At 46.1% G+C, this 27904-nt stretch overlaps 1 protein-coding gene across 1 annotated transcript; it reads left to right on the forward strand.

The window, feature by feature from the left end:
• Positions 1 to 27002, forward strand: LOC311136781 (midnolin-like). Its single transcript, XM_084171057.1, has 8 exons — positions 1 to 283; positions 2773 to 3001; positions 4387 to 4474; positions 4699 to 4761; positions 13870 to 14352; positions 16897 to 17026; positions 17427 to 17756; positions 25986 to 27002. Exons 1-8 carry the CDS (start codon positions 208 to 210, stop codon positions 26246 to 26248), a joined length of 1662 nt encoding a protein of 553 aa, XP_084027183.1. The 5' UTR covers positions 1 to 207; the 3' UTR covers positions 26249 to 27002.
• The last annotated feature ends 902 nt before the right edge of the window (positions 27003 to 27904 follow it).

Below are 27904 nucleotides of genomic sequence, written 5' to 3' on the forward strand. Positions count from 1 at the left end.
GTAATACGAAAGACCCTGGTGCGTAAACGTCACACAGGCATTTTAGGACAACTGGAACTCAAGCGGTGAGCAAGAGGAGTACAGAGCTGTCCTTACTACAGTCAAGACGCACACATTTGTCTGCGAATTTACTGTCACAGTGGATAGCCTACTGACCTATCTGGATATAGGCTTCTTCCGTCTTTCTCATAGTTTGGGAAGATTTACATGCCAAAGCTGGGGAAACATGTTGGAAAAGCCCAAGCTTTATCGCAAAGCTTTAAAGTTCTCGCCACAATAATTGGTAAGTTACATTCAAACTTTGGACTCATGTCAAACCTAAAGGTAGTCATAATTAATATTTGATAACCATGTACATTGATGATTCTAAAGTTTTAATTGCCTACCTTTGAATAAAGGTAATTTGAGGTGGGTTAGATTTGGAAATGTAACTCTTATCTTTGTTATGTTTATAAAAGGCAACCTGGGGCACCTATTTGATAACGGAAATTGATACATTGTCTCACCGTTTGTTTTGGTTACATGTATTGCATTCCAATGGAGTTCTGCCAACTTCTAAGAGTTTCTAAATTATGCAACTATATGTAGCCAATTAACTTAAATATGAAATTGATATTGTCAACGGAATTGGTGTTATCTGCAGACAGTGAATGTGGTGTTTTTTAATTACCTATGGAATAGCTGATGACAGCACGCATCCATGGGTTATGTAATTATAAGCCGACAACACAGCCTAGCCTACCGCCTAGCCTACCTCTATATAGACGCCAAGTGCAGAGTCTGTGATATGATATCATTATCCCGACTGACCTTAGTCAACTGCAGCTATACTCAGAGGGTAATTGCCGATAGGCTAGCCTACTTGTATTCTCATTCGAAATGTGTTATAAACACCTTCAACAACATATAGATAAGGCTCCCCAAGTGCCTCCATTGACCACTGGATGGCGAGCGAGTATCTTGTTTTTATCAAGCGCCTATCATAAAATCTGTCAACATTTGCTCTACATAGAATACGTGTTTCGCACTTTACTATGTAGGCTACGGTATTTACAGTAGTCAAAGCGGCCCGTTTTAAACTTTTCTCTTAAAGCTATGTAGCCAATGGTTCGGTCAAAGTTAGCTTTTCCAGGATCCGCAGGAACGGCTTAAAACTGGGGTTGGAGAATGCACTTATCTTAAGTAACCTGATGTCTGTGATATTTAGCGGTTGACAAGCATAACAGTCGCCCAAGTAGGGTATGTGAGTTTATGTTGCAGAAGAAATAGTATGTGCATTCAGAGAAGTCAGTGTATAAACATAGGGATAGTTTCCCAGCAGTTGGCAATGAATGTGCGGTCGAACTGATTAGCCAATATTGGCACTTTTTCTTGTAAAGCTGATTGTAGGAATTGCATGAGGTAGGAACCGAACACTGTATATTTCCAGTGTACATTCTCTCCCGAGAACATCTCAAAGATCTGATGAAGAACCGCACTTCCTGAAGGGAATACCCCATCGAATGCGTAATTTGCATACGGTGCGCGATTACTTTAATGGTTTTGGATGCAGCCAGAGGAAGGAAGGGGATGACGTCAGCACGGTACTATTAGTAATGATGATGATAGCCAACGTGTGTAACCTGAGGTTGCTCAACATTGAATAGTACATTTCGTGACATAGTTATAGGAAATGGACAATGTGGCAATTTAAGTGCATTGTGCAACCTACGTGCATTGTTGCCATTGTAGCCTGCATAACCTATAATGAAACATAATCCTAAATTTAAAGACCTACCCACATAAATTATCTATGTAAGAATATGAGGTAGGATGTTTTCAATAGCGCAGTCTTCGGTATTGGATTTGAAATTCCACCACATATAGAGCTGTCTTCTGTCTTCTGTGACTAATATATTATGAATGGCCTAAAGTTGCCTGAGTGCTGGAACGATCCTATTGCTTGACGCTCCAAGGCCTCGCCCCCTTCAAGCCGATTGGTTCTTTGTGACAAAATGGGGTGGGAGAGAAAAGGGGCGGCATCTGTCCTCCACGTGGGTGTAAATCTACTTTTACCATTGGCTTAGATCAACAGCGTCTTCGAGAACTTCTCTTGTGATTGGGTAGAATGTCTGCGGACTGTGAGAGTGTTTTTATCATTGTGGAAGTGAGCTACTTTGTGACAATGTTCATTGTCGATTTTTCATTGGAGCTGCGGTGGTCATGGATGCACAGCGGAGAGCTATACAGTATTAATCTTATGAGGCTTTTGCATTCTGTAGGTCTTGTATTTGGCTTCAAAGCAGCTTTCAGTCCCATGCATTTTAAACAATAATAAGGACAGAAAGCTATATCCTATATTGCGCATTTTCTCTCAGAAAGGCAATAGTTATTTGCGTAATTGATGGTCAGTGGCATATTGCCTGTGAAAAAAATACTTGTATTGCTGCTTGGCATTCATCCACCTCTGTAGCGTTTAAAAATCTGGAACATTTGGAGTTGTCGTTGGAACCTCTCTTGAGCAAGCTGCATACACAAGAAAATCGCAATAAAGCTTTTCTCTATAAGACTCGTTCTGGGAATATTCTCATGATCTTATCAGAAGAGCGAGGACTCGGGTTTATTGAAACTCTTGATATACAGAGAAAGAAAGGCACCAGGAGAGAGCCTCTTTCTCTCTTTTGAATGCAAGCAGTTTCTCTCTCTGAAAACAAGGGACAAGGGTCTGCGTAAAGGGTCTGCTCGTTCTCCCCAACCCCGCTCCACTCGCATTGTCTCTCCCCCTGACCACAGGCTATCGAATGGACCAACATCCTAGCGCCCGGAGCTGCACCAGCCGCGGGGCTCCGTCCTGCGAGGCCGTCCCGAGTGAACCCTCCATGAATTTGTACATCCATTCCACAACCGGCACACGCTTCGAGCTCTCTCTTCCTCTGGAAGAGACTGTGGAAGGACTGAAGAGAAGACTTTCTCAGAGACTCAAAGTACCAAAAGAAAGACTCGCCCTTCTACATAAAGAAACGTGAGTACACTACATCTATAAACATAAGTATATCCCACTGTCATATGGTATAACAATGCGTACATTATGTAGTATTTGCTATGTACAAATCTCTGATTTCTATAGGAATCTTTTGCAGTTATTTACATGGTAGAACATTGTGGAGATCAAGAAGTGCATAGGTTGCATATCAGCACTAAATTCAAGGGAAGCAGATATTGGCCAGTATTGGAATTACGCATGTAAACGCACACTGGTCAGTCACGGTTTGGAGCGGTAGCCTATTGATGAGGAAGTTGCATTGATTCCTTCAGCGTTCATTATAAATACCATTAATGATTAAATATATTTTACAAATTATTAACAGCTGAGATTGATGCATTTGCTGAATGAAATGCATATGCGCAATGGTGCATGTTTACTTAATTTGTCCAGCTACCGTCTGATCATTGGATTTGATCTTAAATAAATACACAATTATACTGAGGCTTTGGGTTTAGAATCTAATTGATGCTATCGATACGCAAGGAAGGTTAGATGAAGGCAAAACGCAAGGCATCCCTTTAATTCCTCTTATTTCATGATATATGGGTACAACCAGCTTTCTACAATCTCCTTGCATGCCAGGGAACGCGTATATATTTGTTTCTGCTCACGTTTTATTACGAGGAACCCCCCTGGAGACAATCCCAAATGAATGGAGAGAACATCATTGCCATTTTGAAAAGGGGAGCTCTCGAGAACAATGGTGATAGTTTAACAACGCTTTACAATCGTGTGTTGCACCTTTTTTATTTAAAGTAAACTGAAACTGTATTAGTCGGTTTTCAGTTGAGTCGGATTTTCGTGCATTAAATGACAATGTAAGAGCTGTGGTATGTTAAGGGTAGTCTTTGTCATTTGATGCAAATCGCCCTGTTGCATAGTTTTTTCTTTTAAATAACAACCATCCCACAGCCCCCTAGGATAATCGCCTCCAAATCAAATCATCCCCTAAAACCGAGTACCTTTTTTAATCCTCTCTCCAAATAGCTGAATTTAGGCGCTGCTGACTGCCTTTGTTCAGCTGGAGGTGACATTTAGTTCATACTGTACAGTACAGTAGGCTAGGCTTCTCATAAAGCAACACCTCCACTAGCCTACTGTCAGAGTTAAGAAGAGTGACATTAAAGTGACAATGCTAGTGGTCTATGTGAATACATTATCATTCATCAACCTGAACATGACATTAACTTTTTTCCACTTCTCTTTTTTTGACATGATGAGGTCCTGAAAATTACCATTCAGAAAGACAAATGAACCTATCCAGTAAATAGGCTCACAAGTGTTCCTAAATGCATGAGTTAGTGAGTTAAAATGTCAGTTTGGCTCTAAACTAATATGGTGTTTTTTTTTCTCCCCATCAGGCGTCTGAGTTCAGGAAAACTCCAGGACCTAGGAATATCTGATGGGAGCAAGTTAACACTTGTACCTACAGTTGAAGCAGGCTTAATGGTGAGGATAATCAGACAACTCAAAAGTGTGTGTTGTGCTATAAACCCAGGTGGGTTGTTTGGGCTCAAGATAATAACAGTGATATTAATATTAGACAGATTAATGTAGGTAATTAAGTCTGTGTTGATCTCATCTCAGTCATATCTTTGAATGCACAAGCCTTTCTCCTTTGTCTACTAGGCTTACAAGTAAATCATGTTTTTCTCCTTGTCCTTTCTTTGAAGTCTCAAGCATCAAGACCAGAACAGTCGGTGATGCAAGCTTTGGAGAGTTTAACAGAAACTCAGGTAAGAACTCTCTTAAATAATTGTATTTAAGTGGCCTTCATGAATAGATAATTTAGTATACCTGCTTTAGATATCATACAATGATTACATAATTCATTTGGCATACTCCTGGTTTAATGTGAAACTTAAACAGGTTGCCCCTGGAAAAACATGGAGAATTGTGTTTTAAAGTGCATGAGATCTGTTTGCATGTCAAGCTGGAGCAGTCAAATATAGTTTAGAGAAGAGCTAAGATAAGAGTGAGGCTGCTGATGAACACAAGGCTCTTTCCATGTTTAATGTTAGCTTCTTAAACAAGCAAGCTCGCCACTAGGCACTGTGGATATTAAAACCAACACCCTCTGGTCTCCTGGCAACTTCTACGCTGTGTGTATGGGGAGGCAAGCCCAGGCAAACCCCACCCAACATGGGCTGGATTGAGAGTCAAGTCAAACCCCCATCTGTGCAGAGCCCTGGCTGGCTCTCTCTTCTGGCTCTCCCCTCACCACAGAGATTCACAGAGAGCTGCCTCCAGGAAGCCAACATAGATAGACTTAACTCATAAACAGATTAAATTGACAGATGGGCGTTTCGATCAATAGTAGCCTATGAACTTGATGTACCTTTGTGGACCTGTTGAAATACAGTAAGAATATGAGTCGGTGGTTTGGTGTGAGTCACTGATATGATAAATAGTGAAAGTAAAGGGATCAGGTCTGATCTCACCTCCTCAACCTCAGAGAGAGAGCGAGAGAGAGAGAGTCGATGGCACTGACAACAGCGATGACGTACTGTCTCAGCAGCTGACGGACTCCAGGTGTGTTGTTAAGTCTGTGATGCACATAGTTGCAGTAAAAATATGTCACTAATGTTAGATAAGACCTTGTCATAAAATGGACCAGTAGCACACCTATATTTGGTGGTTTTGTGAATGTGTCATTGATGTAGCAAGTTTGACTTCCTAGTAATGTCAAGATAATAAAGATTGAGGACAGAAAACACATACTGGTAAAACACATACTGGTAAAACACATAGTAGCATGTCAAAATCTCAGTGTGGCTTCTCTCCCGCTGATATTTTTCACTGGAAATCCTGGCGTTAGTGTGTGTGTGAGCTCAGCGCCTAGCCTGCCTGCGCACAGCACAGCGGTGACGACAGATGAGTGAGTGTGTTTGTGTGTGTGCGTGGGTGGGTGGATGGGAGTTGGGTGGGCTGGAAGCACGCCTTTCTCATCATGCGGTACGCCTTCGCTGGGCAGCCCACACTGACTGCTGTTTCCACTAGTCAAGGCTTTCCCATAATTCAACAGTGCCAATCTCACAGTCTCTACCCTGACTTGCCTCAGCTCTGCATTCAAGGCCTATTGGCCTCGCCTCTCCTCCTCTCGAGGGGGGAAGGCAGGCAACAGGAAAGGGCATGTACAACAGTTAAGACCTACAGTCATTTTGAGTCACATTGGTATGACTTCCTTCTTCATCAAGCGTGCCTCTTGTCTCCAATACTTTACTGTAAGAATGTGAGCTGGTGGAACTATCGCCTGGTGAGTCATTCAATGGGCTCATATGCACAGCCAAGAATGAAAGCCCAGTAAAAAGAGAATGCCAGTATAAAACTGATTTTATGTGTTTCTATCCGGGATAATTGATTCCTGCTTTATAATTCATGAGGCGGAATGGGACGATATAGATTGGGGAGAGATTACAAATACCGGGTAAGATTAAAAAATAGGAACACAAGAGCTTTCCCATTCGCTTCCTCCTCCAACTTGGGGGTTATCAAAAATCAATCAATGCACTTAGCTCTTAAAAGTGTCTGATAGGTTAACAGATACCCCCCGTATTCCAAAATAGCCAGGCTAGTGGCTGGCTGGCTGGTAACATTAGGAAAAGTGGTAGGTTACACTTCTCTCTCCCTCGCCCTCCTCCCTCCCCCCAAATATTTGTGGTCTGGTCGGGGTTGGAGATCAGGTTTTGTGCCAGGAAGTCCAGTGTGTTCATAGAAGCCCAGCTTATAACGGCTTCTAGTCTGCTTCTGCTTCATATTGGGATTCGGAGGAGGACTCATCACCCTGCCCAGCCGGGTGGCTTCCCGGAAGAGATCTATTTCAGACTTCCGTGGAGCAGGATAGAAAGTGTTTTATGGAAAGGGAGGCCAATTATCGGAATGGCATTCCCCCCCCCCCCCTCTCTCTCTCTCTCTCTCTCTCTCTCTCTCTCTCTCTCTCTCTCTCTCTCTCTCTCTCTCTCTCTCTCTATCTCTCTCTCTCTCTCTCTGTGTCTCTCTCTCGCTGTCTCTCTTTCTCTCGTTTTTTGCTTAACAACTCTTCCATGGCCTATCATTTGAATGTGCTGTGGTTTGCAAATCTTGTTCTCTGCCCAGTGCCTGCCTGCTGCCTGCAGTCAACTGTAGGTCCTGCTGTATTCTGGCTGTGATAGAATAGGCTGGACTCTATCAAGGGCACTGGATCCCTTAATTCCTTTGCTTGGCTTCCCAGGCAAATTTTCTCCTGACATCTAAGCTGCATTAAGCCACCACCTCCTGACAGTCCATCAAGACTGGGCTGGTTTTCTCACTCTGTCTCCCGAGAAAGGCTTAGGTTGAGCTGAGCCTGGGATTGTGTCTGTCTGTGGAGCAAACTGTATTTAAGAGGCTTTCTTCTGTTGATGGAAGAATGAGAAAATGCCCCTTCGAGCTTGGACTCAGACAGAGTATAGTGATGTAATGTCTGTGTATGAGAAATATGGTAGGTAGATGAAGAGTAATGTTTACCATGGCTGGTCACAGTCAGCTTCATTAGCTGCTATTGCTTGATGTTGTTTTAGTTTGGAAAATAAGGATTGTCCAGTCCTTTGTATGTTATAGTGAGTGTTTGCTCATTGATGCTTGTATGAAACCAAGCCACCTAACCTAACCATCCCCCATACATTGCCCTTCCGTTCCCCCACCTCTCCCTTTGTTCCACTTTTAAAGCATAAACCCCAGTCAAATCCACAAAACCTGCCTAGCTGACCGACCCTCCAATACAAAATAATGACAGAGAGTCAAGATTTAGGTTCAGGTCTCCACGATGATTCTGTTTTCCACATAGGCTGGAGCCAATTGAGTGAAACAGCACTACAAGGCCATTTCAAAATCAATGTATAGCCCAGCTGGAAGGATAGGAGGGAGGACGTTAGGGAGGAGAAGATTGCCATATTGTCCTGGAGGAAGTACACATATTGTCTTTGGGGAGGCGATGTCTTGGCCAAGTCCCTGAGGAGTACATTGTTACATTTCTGCTCTACGTTTTCTCACCTCCTTCTCCCAACACCCTCTTCCACCAGCCTCCGCTGGGCTCTGAATAAGACCCAGCATTGTTATTGTGTCTGAAAACGGACAGATGCAAATAGTGGGATCTAACAATATGAGTCACCTCTGGGTCATATGAGTCACCTCTGGGTCACCCTTCTTGTCATTTCCACCCACTGCCCTCCCACAGGGAGCGTGGCGGGCCGGGCCAGGCAGGGGGAATGCAGGGATGGAAAGGCAGGGAGTGGAGGGAGGTATAGATGGCCTTGGTGAGTCACGGCATTCGTTTTAAGGCATTGTGGCGTGTTGTGTACAGGTTGTTCTGAACCACAGAGGGAGGATGTTTGGAAGGATAGGCGTGACTCAAAGATAAGCAGATGGGCAGAAGGAGGGAGGGTGATAAGGAGGAGGAGAAGGAGAAGGGAAAAGGTCACCTCGAGGTAGAGGAGTGTTCTGTGTGCTGATGGTGGGCTATCTCAGATCACTCTGATAAGGCCTTGTCTTGTCACAGGTCTATTAACTATATGGTTCATTCATGTTCATGTGCTTAGCCACACCTGCACCTTATAGTCATATTTTACTGTTATTTTCTAGATAAGGTATTAGAAGTACATCATAAAGTGTTTGTGTGTGTGTGTGATGTACTCGTGCGTGTTTGCGGGCACACGTTTGTGTCTGCTCAATGCAATTGGTCAATATGTTTCTTTTTCCAGACCCCTGCCCTATACTCACCTTATCAAGATGGTAGTTCATCAGCCAGTCAGACGCTACTGGAAATCATTGTTCTTTAATTGTATTGAGGATTCGGGAGTGGAAGAAATGGAAAAATGACTGAGTCACCATTTCAATATGAGAGCATCAGTCCATCTATAAAACCAGCCTGCTGTCTTCCTACTTCAAATCAACGTTTTCTGTATGCAGGCAGTAGTCTTGCCTTTAAAATGGTAATTTCCCTTTCCGCGTAAATGAATGCTATTAATTCGGAGCTGAATGTGTAAATCTAATTGTATATTGACTGACTGAAAGACAATAGTGAAAAGAGGGACTATTTGTTTCTGTTCCCTATAAATCCTAGCCTGAGAACGCATTAATAAGCTGCTGGAGTGTTTCTGCACCTGTGTAATCTCTTTGTGATTCAGACAGGCACATAGAGGAGGGGTGTCAAGGTGTATTTGAGAAATGGGGGAGATGGATTTGCTGATATTTTCTTTGTCCTATTGTGTGTGTGTGTGTGTGTGTGTGCTTGTATGTGGGAGAGAGTAAGAGCGAAAGAGCCCGTGAGTGTGTGTATGATGTCGTGACCATCACTGTTTTTCATCGGCTGGCCACCTTTGTGCTTCAAGTGCTCCTGCAGCATGGTGATCGTGACTGACTGGGCTAGTGTCTGGGAGGCGGTGGAGGCCATGAATATCTTGTTCGGTAGAACAGATAGCCCATCTCCCTGTGTACAAAATATACACACAAACCCTACCGGCTACCGCATCTCAGCACTGTGGAATAATAACGAATGAGGTTTCAATCTACTCCAAATGTTTTATTCATCTATGCTCCTTTCATTTCTCTGTCCTGTTGTAGAGCCAGCATGTGGTTAAGCCTGGCCCTCGTTCTCTCTCTTTCTCCTCCTCTTATCACAGAGACTCGGTCAGAATGTATTCATCAGTTGGAATCATAGGCCTTGTGCATTGGTGTTGCACCATCTTTGATCGCCCAGAGAATGGAAAGAGTGTGTATGAGCGAGGGACGCATTCGCAATAGCAGCAGGTGCTGTGATATGGCAAGGCGAGCGAATAGACTCCGTTTTTAAGTGGATTGCTTTGCCTCTGTTGCCTTAGAACCTTCAAAGCCATTGTGCTTGACTGGAAACAGAGGTAATGTAGAGGGCCGGGGGGATGGAGGGGGGGATGGAGGGCTGGAAACAGGAACCTGATCATTATGCCATTCTGTCTCTTTTTTTTCACCCAGCTCATCAAATTCACTGATGGACAGCTGGCTTTCTGTTTCTCATTCACCCTCTTTGCTTTCTGTTTCCTGTCGGGCACTATTACAGACGGCTATCTCTCCAATGATGGGGTCTTTTGAAGACGGGGCCTGCTTTTAGGATTTGGAGCATGATGCAAGCGGCATAGATTTTTTTATTCTCTTTTGAGAACCATGTTATTGCTTCTTAACCCAGCACCTTTCTGCACAAACAGCGTATCAATAGTTTCCCGGTGCGATCAAAACATCTATGTCGATAGGTGGGTTAATAAGCTGGTTTCTGAACTCCAGCTCTCCCCATCCCTTCTTCACCTGGCTGTTTGATAGGTTGACCAGGAGCTTCTCAGCTGTAATGCAGCTGAAGGAGAAGGGCGATTCCTTCGCTTGAACCCTCCCACAGATCCCTATCCTCTCTGGTCTCTGACGCAAACGCTGCTCAGTTGTTCATGAATGTCAGCTCAGTCCTGTTCCCAGCTCCCTCTCTCTCTCCCTCCCTCCCCCCGTCTCTCCGTCTCTCTCTCAGTACACTTAGTGTGCAAAGGAAAAACATCTGCAAATGAGTTCCTTGAACCACAGGGACCCCAATAACTAAAACGGCCAGCCACAGAGTTGGAGAAAAAAAGAGAAAAGCATCCAGAAGCACACTCTCACTGAATATTTCATCACCATCCACCACCATCTCCTCTCTGACACCCTACCCCCATATCCCTACTACATCCCCCCATCCATCCCCCATCCCTCCTCCCCGGTCTCTGCTTATCATATTCTCCTTTCACTGCATAGCAACCAAAGCCTGCTGCTACGGCTACACAAAATGCCACCCCAGTCGCTACTCCCCCAACAACCAAACAAAATGGCAGATGGAGCAAGATGGTGGGAGGTCAGGTTGAAATGAACAGAGAACCGAGTGTCGTTCATAAAGTGCTATTGTTCCTTCTCAAACACCCAAATAGCTGATAGGCTATCATTGACTTATCACAGCACTGTCTATGAAATGTACTGATTAGAGTACACTTTTTGTCAGACAAATGGACACCTTGTTCTTATGGTTTGTCCTCGCCCTTCGCTCCGCATACCATTCTCACTGCGTCAGGATGATAGGAACAATGAGGAGGCCATTCCTTTCTGTCTAAACATAACAAAACTGGGGCCCTAGCTCACTGCCATTCTCCTCTACTGGATCTGATGTCCTGCCTGACAGGAGCGACTGTCTTCCTAGGGCTTTGGAATTTGTAAAGACACCAAGGAGGAAGGCGGTTGAAGGCTCAAAGACAACTCTGAGAGAGGCTCTTTGTCTGCTTGGTTCTAGAAATCCTATAATTTTTTGTCCCTGACATCAACGTCATACTGACTTGTCTCAGGAGAGCAGAATGGCGTGTACGGACAGGGATTTGTGGTTTTCTAGGTAGTGATACTCTATTTGAGACATCTCTGTTTTTACATGATGGTTTCAACAGCCTCTCCTGCAGCATGTACCCCCTGGCTGTTAACTGTTAGTGTTACCTCCCATCTCTCCGAAGACTGACCTATTTCAGGTGTTCCAGTCCACAGCCTCTGGCTCCACCCCCGGCTCCATCCCCGGCTCCGAGTTGCAGCCTGTCCCGTCTCCCGTCCTGTCCTCCCCTTTCAATCTGAGATGGGGGTGCGGAATGACTGATCAGACCCAGGTTGGAATTCCGAGCCCAGGGGCTTATTTGGGTTCCTCGTTTATTTCTGGTGGGAAAATAAGGCATGGACCACAAAGACCTGAGAGTGAGAGATTTAAAGGGCAGGCTGAGAGTTCTGTAGCCATTGCTGAAGTCGCTTAATGCTTTTGTTTATGTGGGCTTGTGGCCTTTTCAGTTATTACCTAATGGGAACATTGTGGTGGGCAGTTGGCGTTGTGTGTGTGTGTAAGCTGATGGTTACAGAGGGGAGAGCTCCACACACACACAGTGTTACGTGTGTGTGAGACACACAGTCTCGTTCGTGGGGTTTAGGTGAGAACTTCAGAATCAGAATTGGCTTTATGAGTCAACCACTGAGACGCCAGGGCCAGGAGTGACAAATGTACCAAGGGAGTGAGGGATGTAAGAAAAAAAGAGAGAGAAAACAGGAGAGGGGGAGCTTGCATATATGAGAGTCTAATTAGAGGTGGGGTTGGGAGCTCAGTATGAATGCATCATGAAGCTCATCTTGGTGTTTTTTTAAATAATCCACACTAGTCTTTAAAGGGAGATGGAATGCCTCTCTCTTCCTCTCTTTCTCAATTGTTCTCTCTCCTCTTTCTCAGCGCAACCACACTGATGTGTCATCCCCCTCGCTCTTCTCCTCTTTAGTCCCACCCCCCCTCCTCCACCCAAATCAAACACAGCGCTGTGACTCCCTCAAGGCCTTTGGCTTTGTGTGTGTGTGTGTGTGTTTTTTTCGTTCTCTTTTGTGTGTGTGACGGGGTTTTGCAAACTGCCTACTCATTCTCCTGACAGCTGTCAGTCAGGGACACAATCAGCTACCCCCTCCTTCTGTTCCATCCCCCTCTCCTCTCCTCCCTCCCTCTCTCTTTTCTCCCTGTCCCACTTGGTTGACTCACAGGTGACCTTTGTGTGAGGAGTTTACTAGAGCCATCTCACCTCATGCTTGTCCTCTGCTTTCTCATGCCTGCCCTTACTAAGAACATCACTATTATGTTTCAGTGCTCCTATTAGTCATCATCACCATCATAATCAGTCCCTGGGTGTTTCTCAAAATGCGTACTACCATGCTCTGAGCACGTAACTTGGAGCACGGGAGGGTCGGAGTATGAGTCCAAATCAAAGTATGCAAAACGGAGCACAGAGGGCACTTCTCGAATGCTTACTCAGTTTGTACATATTTTGTAGCATTGATGCAAGCTTCAACAGAAAGTATACACAGAAATCTGACGCAACCATGTAAAAAATTACACAACATTTCTTGAAATCAATGGCGGACATTATTTTAGCTGAAGCGAGATAAAATACACTCCAACTTCGGAATGATGTCAATGTTCTCCCTTCACCACCACCACCAGAGCAGTAACAAGGTCTCCTCTGGGCATGGGAGGGTGAGACAACAGGGAGATTGTAGGAGCAGTGTGGCACTAAGTCGTGACAACGCTCTCTGTGGTGTGCCCTGGAGTGAGTGGGTCAGGGCCTCCATTCTTGGCTCAGGGGCCCATTCTCGGTGCTACTAAAATGGGCAGCCCTTCAAGATCTGCCGCAGACCATCAAACAATCGGGTATTATGAGTGTGTGAGGCTGTGGGGCGGGTGCATCCTGTATCGAAGTTCTGATTTTTCAGGCCGGGGGCCAGACAGAAGGGTGGCCTTTGTACGTCTGGGAACGAGGTTCAGACTCTGGACTATAGGGGCATTGGGAACGGGAGTGGGTGGGCGTGGTGTATATGTGTGCACCAGTGTGCATGCTTGATTGTGTGTGTTTAGATGTGTGTGTGTTCTGTGAGTTTTCCAATGGCTCCCTTCATCCCCCCCAGCAAATGTTAATAGCCCAGTGTTTCAGTGTCCAGGGCAGTGATTGATTACAGGATGGGATAGTGTGGTGTATCAGCCTCTCTGCTGGGGCAATTCAATGCAGCTCAATGCACTGTTCTGTCTTTCTGCTCTCACATCCATACATGTGCTTTTGTTCAACTCATTAACAAAGCCCCAAGCCTGGAAAACAATGATGTAGCGCTAACAGGCCTTCTCTTGGTGTGTACATATAGACCTACCTATATCTGGTATATTAAACATTTTGTTAGTATGCATTTAATGTATGTTGCATAAGCATTCAATGTATAGTGAGTTTTTGTAGTCTGTAGTCCATGAACTAGGTGACTCAACTCTCTCCTCCTCTTCCTGTCTCCAGGTCAGTGACTTCCTGTCCGGCCGCTCTCCTCTGACCCTGGCGCTGCGAGTGGGTGATCACATGATGTTCGTCCAGCTGCAGTTGGCTGCCCAGCAGTCTGGAGGGCAGCACTTACAGCACAGGCAGCTCATCGCCCGCGGGGGTGCAGAGGGCACCATGGGACCGTCCACAGGAGCGTCTGGAGGGTTCAGCCGCGCCACCACCCCCCACCACCACCACTCTCACCCCCACTCCCGCCCCCATCCTAACCTGTCCCAGCCCCACCCAGTGCCCTCCCCCTCTACCAGCACAGTGGCCTTCCCCCCTGCCTCCTCACACCAGCGCTCTCCTCCCATGTACCCCTCCTCCTCTTCCGCCCCCTCAAGTCACTGCAGCACCCCTCCTCCTGCTCTTCGTCGCTCCCACCAGCCCTCCCCGGGCCGACCCAGCCCCAGCCCCGCCTCCGCCCCCCAGAGCACCCCCACTGCAGCCCCCTGTCCTGAGGTAAGACCCCCGCCAACCAATCAACCTACCTACTGCTTTATAACACTGTATTACTCAGTGCATACCACGCTTACACAAAGGCGGGCCAGAAAACAGCACACACCATCATTACCTCGCCAGAGACCAGGAGAGATGAAAGGATGAAAGAAAGAGAGGGAAGAAAGAAAGCGGGAGAGGAGTTAATGAGTTAGTCTGTGTAGGTTGTTGTCTTGTTGATCATTAGCCCTCTCGCTGGTCAGCAGGCCTCTATCTCTCTGCAGCATGGAGCTAGGCTATCTATGACAGTTGATTTCCACCAACTTGGTAGTTTTTTTCCTTCTCGCTCTCTTCTTCTGAACTCACATAGAACAGTGAAAAAGGAAACGGTCATATTTCTTCTTCACTCTGAAACATCCCCCTACCACTCCCCTTTTCGCTCCCCCTCATCCTCCTGTAGGTTTTCACTTTCAGTTCACAGAGCAGAGCAGGGCAGGTAACAGATAGGTCTGTTGTCAGGGACAGTAAAAGGAGCTCCCAGGACTCAGGTTCTTCTGAGTCTTATGTGTCCCTATACGAGGAACGACATGGTTTACATTAGGGTTACTTACAACATCACTCGCTGTTACAACATGGCTGTTATAAACTGGGTGGTTTGAGCCCTGAATTCTGATTGGCTGAAAGCCATGGTATATCAGACCGTATACCACGGGTATGACAAAATGTTTAGTTTTACTGCTCTAATTACGTTGGTAACCAGTTTCTAATAGCAATAAGGCTCCTCAGGGGTTTGTGACGTTGTATCGTGCATAAGAACAGCCCTTAGCCGTGGTATATTGGCCAATACCACACCTCCTCGGGCCTTATTGCTGAATTATAACATGCATGTTACAACACGAGGTTCAAGTCACTGCCACTTCATCACTTGTAATAAACTGTTCTATTTCAGTAGCATGTTCTATATGCGTCTTATATGACCACGTACAGTGGCCTGCGAAAGTATTCAACCCCCTTGGCATTTTTCCTATTTTGTTGCCTTACAACCTGGAATTAAAATTGATTTTTGGAGGGTTTGTATCATTTTATTTACACAACAGGCCTACCACTTTGAAGATGAAAAATATTTTTTATTGTGAAATAAGACCAAAAAAACAGAACTATTCACCCCCCCCAAAGTCAATACTTTGTAGAGCCACCTTTTGCAGCAATTACAGCTGCAAGTCTCTTGGAGTATGTCTCTATAAGCTTGGCACATCTAGCCACTGGGATTTTTACCCATTCCTCAAGGCAAAACTGCTCAAGCTCCTTCAAGTTGGATGGGTTCTGCTGGTGTACAGCAATCTTTAAGTCATACCACAGATTCTCAATTGGATTGAGGTCTGGCTTTGACTAGGCCATTCCAAGACATTTAAATGTTTCCCCTTAAACCACTCAAGTGTTGCTTTAGCAGTATGCTTATGGTCATTATCCTGCTGGAAGGTGAACCTCCGCCCCAGTCTCAAATTTCTGGAAGACTGAAACAGGTTTCCCTCAAGAATTTCCCTGTATTTAGCGCCATCCATCATTCCTTCAATTCTGACCAGTTTCCCAGTCCCTGCCGATGAAAAACATCCCCACAGCATGATGCTGCCACCACCATGGATGGTGTTCTCGGGGTGATGAGAGGTGTTGGGTTTGCGCCAGACATAACGTTTTCCTTGATGGCCAAAAAGCTCAATTTTAGTCTCATCTTACCAGAGTACCTTCTTCCATATGTTTGGGGAGTCTCCCAAATGCCTTTTGGCGAACACCAAACATGTTTGCTTATTTTTTTCTTTAAGCAATGGCTTTTTCTGGCCACTCTTCCGTAAAGCCCAGCTCTGTGGAGTGTACGTCTTAAAGTGGTCTTATGGACAGCTACTCCAATCTCCGCTGTGGAGCTTTGCTGCTCCTTCAGGGTTATATTTGGTCTCTTTGTTGCCTCTCTGATTAATGCCCTCCTTGCCTGGTCCGTGAGTTTTGGTGGGCGGCCCTCTATTAGCATGTTTGTTGTGGTGCCATATTCTTTCAATTTTTTTATAATGGATTTAATGGTGCTCCGTGTGATGTTAAAAGTTTCTGATATTTTTTTAATAACCCAACCCTGATCTGTACTTCTCCACAACTTTGTCACTGACCTGTTTGGAGAGCTCCTTGGTCTTCATGGTGCCGCTTGCTTGGTGGTGCACCTTGCTTAGTGGTGTTGCAGACTCTGGGGCCTTTCAGAACTGGTGTATTTATACTGTGATCATGTGACAGATCATGTGACACTTAGATTGCACACAAGTGGACTTTCATTTCACTTCACCAATTTGGACTATTTTGTGTATGTCCATTACATGAAATCCAAATAAAAATCCATTTAAATCACAGGTGGTAATGCAACAAAATAGGAAAAACGCAAAGGGGGATGAATACTTTTGCAAGGCACTGCTAATAACTACTGTCGAGTGGCTGTATATTTCCTATCACGCACTGCAGGCAGAGTGTTGGTTTGTTGAAGGTTTATCTCTAACATTAGACTGATGTATCCTTTCCTCTCCTCTACAGGCTAACTGTGCTAAGAGCGCCAGTAATGGCACTAGTGCTTCAGCGCACTCCTCCTCCTCCCGTAAACCAGGTGCCATCATCGAAAGCTTTGTCAACCACGCTCCTGGGGTCTTCTCAGGGACTTTTTCAGGTGAGTGAGGGCCAATAGCATTACACTAACACTAAGGCATTAACTCGAAGACTATGGCGTTGCACTCTATCAGTGGCTCAGATTACTACTGTGTCCTACTGGGCCTGGTCTGGGGGTGTTATCTGGGGTTAGATTGGAGCTGAGGGGAGTTGTAGTGGTTTGTAACACCCTCCATTTCTCTCTCTCTCTCTCTCTCTCTCTCTCTCTCTCTCTCTCTCTCTCTCTCTCTCTCTCTCTCTCTCTCTCTCTCTCTCTCTCTCTCTCTCTCTCTCTCTCTCTCTCTCTCTCTCTCTCTCTCTCTCTCTCTCTTTTTTTCTCTGTCTGTTTCTCTCTCTCTCTCTCTCTCTCTTTTTCTCTCTCTCTTTTTCTCTCTCTCTCTCTCCCTCCTTCCCTCTCTCAGGCACTTTGCATCCTAACTGTCAGGACAGCACTGGGCGGCCCAGGCGAGACATCGGCACCATCCTGCAGATCCTCAACGACCTCCTGAGTGCCACGCGCCACTACCAGGGCGTGCCCCCCTCCCTCACCCAGCTCCGCTACCAGACCCAGTGTGGCTCGCCCTCGCCCGCATCCACGCCGCCCTCACCCCCTCCTTCGCCCCCAGCCACCACCGCTGGCATCACCGGCATCTCTGCCAAAGCTACCTCGGTGCCTGCCAGAAGCCCCATCTCACCACCCCTCCACCCGCTGGTGCAGTGCCAGAGTCAGATCCGCATGTGCAAGCCCCCTGGTGAGCATTAATAACATCCCATACACACACATGCATGCACACACACACACACACACACACAGACAGCTGTGTTTCTTCACACACACAGACACACACACACACACACACACAAAGGCCCTTCACTGTCTTTGAGCCCTTGCAGCAGAGCAACAGATGTTGTTGTTGTAGATGAGAGTGATTGAAACGACTCTAGTCAAGAGCTTGTGCAGGAATTTAGATGAGCCGCTTGTCTATTGTAGAGCCATAAGAGGATTCGTCAACAGCTTTGTTTCTGCGGTTGTGTTTCTATTCAAATGCTGTTCAACTTTTATACCCACATGTTTTGCTGGACTCGATAACACATTGGATCAGATGCCAGTTCTGATAAACACAATTATGATAAACAAGCTTTTTCTTTCAACTCTCAGAATGACTTTTCAGATCCTTGCTCAAAAGGAAAGAGAAAGAAAGGGAATACAGAGGTTGGCAGATGTTTTTGCGGGGGTTGGAAGGGCAGAGGAGAGGAATAGGAGGGGGTGGAGAAGCTCCTCTAGGCCTGTTCCAGCAGACCCAGCTGCAGCAGAAGACCTGTCTTTGTTTTTGTCTCTGGGCTGAGAGGATAGGTTTACCCCTTGCCATAGGTTTACCCCTTGGAGGGCCGGACCGGGGATTACTGCCCTCCACACAGAGGCTATGACAGATCCTCACCACTGATAACATTCACAGGCATGTGTCAGGTAGTCTTAGTGCGGAAGCGCATTGTCCCCACTCTGCTTGTTTAAACTTTGCAGAGGAAATTGAACTGTTCTTCCATGAGTCTGCTCTTGTTACATGTTGAATAGAGATGGATAGTGGAGTAGGATCTCTGAATGGCCCCGATTAAAGTTTTATGTGGTCTCTTTGTTTGAAAGAAAAACTTGAATTCCATTGTCCATGGTAAGAAAGGACTGACATCAGCAACATGTATTGTAACTTTGGCATTGTTCACCGAACACCCAGGGAACTCTGCAGTACCCAGTGAGCCCTTTAAAAAAGTTCTGCACAGTTGAATAATACGTGCTTATTTTCTTAACCCAGGAAGCCCCCTTCCCTCACCACTACTCCTCTTCCACTCCTCCACTCAGCCATCATCCCCTGCTTTTCTCTCTTCTTTGTTCCACTCTCCCCCGTCTCTTCCGTGTATGGGCCGTCCCACTGCTTCCTCAGTCGCTGTCCAAAACTAGCCTCATCTATAAAATCCATCTCTCTCTGGTCTCGTCCAGCCCTGGACACCATCAATGGCCGCTTGTGTGTTCACTCTGACTTTAAATAGATAGATTTATGCAAAACATTTGAGTGCTGAAAGAATGCGCATTGTGTTTGTAGGGCAGTGGGAGGAAGATAAAACAACACACACACTAAACCTCCTTTCATAAGATTGTTGTTTATATCCGGCCTCTGCTAACTGCCCACAGATTAATTTGTGCTTTCACTGAAAAACAAAAAGGGCTTAATAAATGCCTTTCGAGTCAGACTGGCGACCGGCTGAATCCACTCACTTATTAATTAATGAGCTGGGGCTTTTCTGTATGGGACTGAAGCTGTCTGTTTGTCTGTCTGGCTGGCTTTGTGGACTTCGGAATGCTTGGTGAGGAACATTTTAGAAGGCAGATGACTAAGTGTTCCGATAAAACCCTGAGACGACGCTCTTATCAGCCACACCTGGTGAAAGACTTGACAGCTTACTCCTTCGTAGAAGCCCGCTTCCATTGGACTACAGAATAACTTATGCTTACTGCTTAGTACCTTCCAGACCTTTAATGGTCTGTGTTACGTTACCTCAGGTTGAGACAGCCTCTTGAAAATGTCACATAGCTCTGCTATATCCAGAGAGCTTTTACCCTTTCACTGCAAGTTCATGTGCAGAGACAGGAGGAGAGAAGAGGGCTTTGAATAAAGAGCTTCGGTCCATCCGGAGATAGCTGGAAAAGCTACCCTAGCGAACTAGCTAGAAAAGTCTGGTTTTGGTTGTGGGGTGGCAGCATGGCTGATTTTGGTGGTGGTGACTGCTGCGTGCAGGTCTTTCTTAGGCCCAGGGCCAGAGGCAGGGCCTGTGGCTAGGTTCTGAGGGGAGGGCTTTAGAAGGGGTGTTAGGCTAATTGTTAGTTGAATTCCTGTGCTCAGTGGGACCCCTAGCCCCCTTCCCAGCCCAGTCCTTTGTCTGTCTGCTGTGACCCAGGCTCCATACAGGGAGCCAGGCTTAGCCATTGTAGGGCAGAGAAGAAGGGAGAGAGAAGGAAAGAGAAAAACAGGGAGGAAAAAGAGGGAGTGAGTGAGCCCTCCATACCTCAGGATTAGACCTCGTTTTAAGACCCACTCCCTCTGCAGCTGCTTGGTTCAACAGATAGGGAAAAAGGGAACAAAATGAGTCCTGAAAAAAGGAAGGGAGGGGGTATCTCTCCTCTCCTCCCCCTCCTGTTTCTTCCTCCTTCTCATCTTCTCACTATCTGTCAGGACGGGTTAGTCTAGCTCTGGCTCTGGCTGAGGGAGGCAGGGTGGAGCTGTGTGTGCACGGAGAGAAAGAGAGCGAGAGAGAAGGAAAGAGAGAGAGCTAGCGAGAGAGGGATTGGGTGGGAATGGCTAAATTCCTCTCCCAGCTTGTTTAATCCAGCCCAGAGCAAATGGCCTTTGCAGTGGGTGCATTCTACTGGAAGACAAATCTGTGTTGAAATGTTAACGCTCTGTAGTCTGCCACTGCCTCGCGTTAGAGTTGTCAACATGGCTAATTCTGAACTGCTAGCTCTGTTCTACTGTGGAATCTCTTCACCAGGTCCTCCCCTATTCTTTAACCTTTGTCTCAGTCCTTTCTTCATCTCTGGATTATGTCTGTCTCCTCTCCTCGTTTCTGACGTGTGTGTGTGGGTATCAGTGTCGGCCTGACCAGGTGCCCTGAGCCCTCACCCTGCTGCCTCTGTCTGTCGTGCTTCAGCGTGGTTGACCCACCAAGCTAGGGCACCAGGGCACTATGCATAATTCATTGACCAGCATCGCCTGGCTGTCAGCGAGCATGTAAACAGCCACCTGGCCAGTGACACACACACACACACTGCTGAGCAACAGTAACCGAGCCGTCTAACCCCATCCCCGGCCAATCAGCCTCGACCTATAACAGTGCCAGCTAACCAACCGCGTCAGGTGCCCTTTCATTGGCTAACGACAAGAGAGCGAGAGAGGGAGAAAGAAAGAAGATAAAATGTTAATTGTGTCTAAAAGTCATTTAAGAGCTCGTGCCCCTGCAGGGCTGTCGATGCCCTTTCAATGCCTGTCAAAACGGGGACGTTCGCTCCCTTTGACTGGTCTGACTCCTTCAGTTTGGCCCTTTCTTTTCCTCTGGGTTTCCTCTACCTCTTCCTCTCTCTGTCTCTCTGTCTTCTTCCCTGGGCTCCAGATGGCTAGGATGGATGGCAGAACAAAACCAGGGCTGTGTGCTGTCTGTGTTCCCCAGCCCTGTTAGCCTCTGGGCTGTGCTCAGGGCCCAGGCCAAACAGGAATGACATGTGGCTGAGTTGGATGATGGGCCTGTAGCTGTAGTGATGTATGGATGACTAGGAGAGTAGAGGAGCCCAGGGAGCAAGGCAAAGCCACAGAGTGTTGCCTAAGAGTGTCAGGTTATTATTGGGGAATAAATGGGAATTGTGTGAATGTAGTATGTTTTCAGTGAACACGCAAAATTAAGTAGAATAGTTGGGGCTCCACCACTGGATACAAGGATCAGGTCCCATTCAGCTACTGCAGATCGTGGTAGGATTTACTACAAGTACTTAAAAAGCAAGGTTCTTCCTGTATTTAAAACCCAGGCTGTTTTTGCTGCAGTTTGAGCCTTCACCCACTCCACCTGATCCGATGGGGCCCAGTTTTTTCAGCTATCAGATAGGATTACATTCATAGAAATAAAATGAATAGAACAGGAGTCTCCATTCAAGTCAAGGATTCGTCCGTTCTATTCATTATATTTCTATGCATTTAATCCTATTGGATAGGTGAAATCCAGATAGATAACTTTTAAAAAATTGGGCCCTGATGCTCGGCAAAGAACACTCTCCTTCTATAACATCACAAGAATTATCAAGGCAAACAAACAATCAACAACACTTGGACAACTGTTACTGAAGCGGAATCTTTAAGGGATCAATAGGAGGAGAAGCTCCTTTAATCTCCTCTGTATCTGTCCTACCGCAGCCCTCCTCCTTCTCTCTGTCCCTCACTCCATCCCTCCTTTCATCCCCCTCTTTGGATGGGCTCTAGAAGGCCAGGAGGCTGACTGACATATTGATTGTTCATAGACTAGCCTCTCTCTCTCTCTCTCTCTCTCTCTCTCTGTCAATTCAATTTCAATTTCAATTTCAATTTAAGGGCTTTATTGGCATGGGAAACGTATGTTAACATTGCCAAAGCAAGTGAAGTAGATAGTAAACAAAAGTGAAATAAACAATAAATATTAACAGTAAACATTACACTCAGAAGTTCCAAAAGAATAAAGACATTTCAAATGTCATATTATGTATATATACAGTGTTGTAACAATGTGCAAATAGTTTAAGTACAAATGGGAAAATAAATGAACATAAATATGGGTTGTATTTACAATGGTGTTTGTTCTTCACTGGTTGCCCTTTTCTTGTGGCAACAGGTCACAAATCTTGCAGCTGTGATGGCACACTGTGGTTTTTCACCCAGTAGATAAGGGAGTTTATCAAAATTGGATTTTCTCTGTCTGTCTCTGTCTCTGTCTCTCTCTCTCTCTCTCTCTCGCGCTCTCTCTCTCTCTCGCGCTCTCTCTCTCTCTCTCTCTCGCGCAAAATGGTGGTCAGTTGCTACTGCCACAGCCCAGCTGAGATACCCCCCCACCCCCAACCTGCATGCAGTACTGTATGTAAAGTAGCCTGTGTGTTTATGGAGTGTATGCAGTCATTCTCGGAAACAGTAGAGGGTGCGGAGTGTTTGGTTTGGCTGGGTGGAGTTCTGGGATTCCACAGGGGCTTTTGGGGTAATCTCTTCATCCTCCCCCCTCCATACCACCCCTAGTACCACCCACACCCCTCCCATGGGGTTTGTTTTGTTGTGCCCCTCTGTCCCTGCACCATGTCGTACGTGGTCCTCTGTGGCCTGCCCTGAGGGGGGGGGGGGGGGGGGGGGGGGGGGGGGGCTTGAGAGGGTTTTGTCCGCATGGCTCAGTCAGCTACATCTCTGTGTCTGTGGTGCACTCCTGTCAATGCCTTAAGTCTCTGTAGGCTTTTACTGGGCCTATGAAAGCCCTGAGTGTGTACTGAGGACACACACAGCTCCGCTTCAAGGGGTGACGGGTAGAGACGATGCAGTGCTGATGGAGGAGCAGCACAGGGTGCAGGAGGGTTGCGTGACCAGAGAGAAAGAGAGGGAGGGAGGGAGGGAGGGAGGGAGGGAGGGAGGGAGGGAGGGAGGGAGGAGGAAGAAAGAGAGGGAGGGAATGCCCTCTGTTGTATGTTCCTTGTTCTCTCTGCTCCTGACCGGTCCCTTGCCTAATATTTGCATGTGGTGGCTTCCAAGAAAATATGTGTAGTTACTTCCTCCTCCTCGGTGCTGAGTGCGTCAGAAGAGCAGTGTGTGTCAGGCCATAGAGAAACCAACAATAAGGAAGATGTGAAGGGTTTCACCCTGCTAGTGATTGTGCTATGCCTTTGTGTTCTTTCTCCCTGCCCCCATCCACCTCTATCATTCCCTCCCTCCCTCCCTCCCTCCCTCCCTCCTGTGTGTGTGTGTGTTCTATAATGAGTCCACGCCCCAGGCTCCAGTCACTCCTCATTAAGCCGGGCTTGAGCTATGTGACCCATGCCTGACCAGCTTTGAGGTGCAGGAGACAACCCCACGTTTGTCTGTGGCTTTAGACTAGAGAGCGAGGGAGAGAGGGCAGCTGGAGAGGAGAGAAAGTAGAGGGCATGTGGTGGGGTTTCTTTTCTGTGTAATTGAAGGGAGCTCTGTAATGACTTAGCCGAGGAGAGGGGAGGAGAGGAGGGAAGGGGGGCGCAGGGGGAACAAAGCCCCTGGCAGAATGTATAGCCGTCACATGCAGGCAGCTGAACAATGCCCCTAACACACAGGAACCCACTAGTTACCACCTATTATACACACCAGGCAGGAAATATAGTCCTGTGGCATAGGACCTCATGTAGACACAGTCTTATCTAGTGAGGAAAACATAGAATAAGTTGTGCAAAATAGACCTTGTTCTGTTTAATGCAGTGCTGCTCCTCCATTCAGCTCTATTCTTCCTAAAGCACCAGCAGGGCTGAGAGTTAGTTAGCATGCATTGCCAGGAGTAGTGAATATTTATAGCCAGAGAATCGCTCTGCTCAATCCGATAAGCAAATGAAGGGAAGAGGTAAATTAAGCCCACACAGAGTCAGGAATTCATTCCGATGGGGAAAGCGGAGGAGGAGGAGGAGGAGGAGGGAGGGCACAATTGATTATGAAAAACTGCCAGCTACATCTGATCCCTTACCCTCGCCTCCCCCCATTCCCCATCACCCGTGGGGCGGAATTCCACAGCCCCGCCCCGCCCCTCCCCTCCACCCCTTCACCCCTCCGCCCCACCTAGCCCTCTCTGGGGAGACTGGCCCATGAAGGGGGGTGGTGGGCTGGGGGTAGAGCGGTAGGGGGAGGCAGTGGGATGGGGGCTGAGTCAATGAGCTGGGAGCAGGATGCTGCAGCCATAAAGAAGAAGAAGAAGAAGAAGAGAGAAAAAAAAGTCAAGCTCTCTTCACTTACAATTTCCATTCGCTTGCATTTTCTATTGAAAGCCAATAGCAGTGTCCTCGGCTGGAGATGGATGGCTGCACTAGAGCTAAGGTTTAATCAATAGGTATTTTTAATTTGCCATCGATCCATGTTAAAAGCTACTGCTGCTGCGGCTGCTGTGTGTGTTAGTGTGTACGCACTTGTGTGTTTATGTGTGTGTGTATGCCTGTGTGTGTGTGACTGTGTGTGCGTGAGTGTGTCCTTTCATGTGTGTGTGTGGATGCGCTTTGTGTGTTTGTCCGTGTTTGTGTGTTTTCGAGAGAGAGGGCTTTGGGTTATTGACATTCTAGGCCATTATTTCATTATTTCATTCAGAGACAGATACTAATGGAGCTAGCTAATAGATTGTCTTTGCCTTCCCTTCCTCCCAGCTCCTGAATATATTTATAAATGAAATTAAGGTTGAGTTGGTTGGTGTGGGCAGGCATTCACAATGGAACCAAAGGCCTCTCCCTGGAGATCACCCTCTCCTATAAGCACATCAACAGCTAGAAATTCACTTAGTCACACAGCTCTGACAAAGGCACTCATTTGGAATGTCAGTCGTAGTTATGTGTCTGCATATGATAGGCAGAAATTAGAGGGTATGTGCAGTAGTGTGTATGTGTGCAAGAATGAGTGTGTGTGTTCTCTCTGTGATAGTAAGATTTCAAGGAGTCTTCCCAATCATTTTCTCCCAAACAGTGATAAGGGGATTGTGAAGAAGGACACAGGGCTAATAGAACACAGTGGGGTGTTTTACTACACACTCCAGATACTAACACAAGTCTCTATGTGCAGGAGTGTGTACGTGTTTAATTATACTTGTTTCCACAAGAATTTGACCAACTGGGGACATTTGGTTGGTCCCCACAAGTTCAAATGCTATTTCTAGGGGGTTTAGGGTTAAGGTTAGAATGAGTGTTAGGGTTAGAATTAGGTTTAGGGTTAGGGTTTGCAGCTAGGGTTAGGGTTAAGAGTTAGGGTTAGGGTTAAAGTTAGGTTTTCTGGTTAAGGTTAGGGTTAAGGTTAGGTTTAGGGTTAGGGGTTTGGGAAAATAGGATTTTGAATGGGACTGAATTGTATGTCCCCACAAGGTTAGGTGTACAAGTGTGTGTGTGTGTGTCTCAGAGCCTTAAGAATGATCACAGCAGCATGTTTTTTTGTCTCTCTCTGTCTGAGTCACAGCATAGTAATCACTCCAATCTGAGTTTATTTCTTCTCTGCCTGGCCGTAGATAACACTGGATGCACACTAAACACATTGAACAGAGCTCTCTGTTCCCTCTCCCCTCCATCACATATACAACCTCCCCTACCAATGCTTTATTTATTTACTGTACTCTGTACGTCTTGCAAAGCAGGTTGTATCAAAAGGTCATGGAAAAATATGACTGTTTGAAAAAATCTGGTTTGGTCTGTTAATTGACCTTCTGTTTTCCTCTCCTCCCTCCTCCAGGTGACCGTGTGCGTCAGACAGAGAACCGTGCGACGCGCTGCAAGGTGGAGCGTCTGCAGCTCCTGATGCAGCAGAAGCGCCTGCGCAGGAAGGCGAGGCGGGACTCCAGAGCGCCCTACCACTGGCTGCCCAACCGCAAGGCGGGACGCAGCAACAGCAACAGCAGCGTGTCCAGCGAGGGATCCATGGACCTTGACTTCGACGACTCTGTGTGGAAGCCCGACGTCAAGGCTGACATGAAGTCCGAGTTCGTCATGGCGTAATGATAAAGATGAGGATACCGATTTGCTGGATAATGGAGAGGCAGACTCTGGGGATTAACCGAGAGGAAGTTGGGGATGCTTTCGGAGGTGTGGAAAACAGGCTGGAGCCGAGTGTGGAGCATGAAAAAAAGAGAGAGAGGGAAGAAAGCTAGTCATCCTCTTCTCTCGCTGTGACAACCAACTGTCACACCAAAAGGCTCCCTGCTGACTTTCGTCTTGTCATGTCCCCCACAGCCTCCTACCATTAGAAATAAACAACAACAAAAACAGATTTTTGACATTTAGACTGGGAACGGATATGTCTGAACTTACGAGACTACAGTTATGCATATAGACTGCAAATACGTACTACCTATGAGAATAAAAAAACAGAACTGAGCATAGCAGACTTGGATGGTGGTGGTGGTGTTTTGGTGTGGGGGGTTTTTTCATTGATTTTTTCAAGCAGAACTCTGGAGAGAGATCCACACTGGACTTGTGAGCAGGAGTGATGGTGACTGGGGCCGTGGTGTAACTATAGACAGGACAGACAGACAGATAACCGCTGGCCCCAGAGCCATCCCTGGACTACTCTAATGGGCATTCTAGGTCTCCACTTCACCGACCAGAGTCAACTTTTACTTATAGGGTTATCTTTTTATTTTCATTTGAAACGTATTATTATTTTTTCTAAAGAACTATGTAGCATTGTTCACAAAGCATTCAGGTTTTCATCAACAGTTTCAAAAGTAGTCATTGATTTGCCAATTTTTCATGATTTTGGAACAGCAGGTCCGTGTGCAGGAAGTAGGATATGAGGAGCAATGAAATGGTCATTTGACTAAAGTTCAGACTATTACATAAACGGCAACCTCAGTGACATACAGTAGGATATTAATAGGAATTAATTAATGAATAAACAAAATGAATATTAATGGAGTGCTTTAGAGGATTTTAAAATCATGATAAAAAAATGTATATGGAAAGAAATCTGTTTATTTAACTTTTCATCTGCTGTTTTCAAAAAACATTAGTCCAGTTTGGCTTGGGTCAAACCATTCATTAAATTGATAACTAACAAACGTATTCATCCGATCATTCATCAGCTCATTCACTCATTAGGGTCATAACAAATAATGGAGAAAAAATCCCATTGAATCCAACTTGTGTCTTACAGACCTATTTCACTTATAGGTGGGGATCTCAAATGTGTGTGATATTTGGAAGGGGTTTATAAGTGTGTGTGTGTGTGTGTGTGACATTTGTGTATATTCATTGAGAGGGCTGATTCACCCCTTTTGTCACTCAAACCATGGAGGTTTGGTACAGACGATACTCTCCATTCCTTACCATTCAGATGATTTAGACATATGTCGGATATATTCCTTTTTGATCCAACATCACCCTTTTAACCAAGGCCCTTGTTAGAAAAATGTGATTACGTCAAGCTACGTTCTAATATTTGAAAAGAGAGGTGGAAGAAAGCTAAGAAATCCCAAGCAGGGAACCTGTCTCCTCTTTCATCAACTAGTGCCTCCACCAGTGGACTCCCTCACATATCAGATTAGGCCTTTGACAGACTTGCTAAGAGATTTGCTGCTACATGGGACTTTGATAGATGGGGGAAAATAGTAACTTTTCTTTGCATGCAAAAAGTGTGAATTATCCTGATAATTT

Source organism: Coregonus lavaretus, assembly GCF_964263955.1.
Source record: "Coregonus lavaretus genome assembly, chromosome: 11".
Taxonomy (NCBI): domain Eukaryota; kingdom Metazoa; phylum Chordata; class Actinopteri; order Salmoniformes; family Salmonidae; genus Coregonus; species Coregonus lavaretus.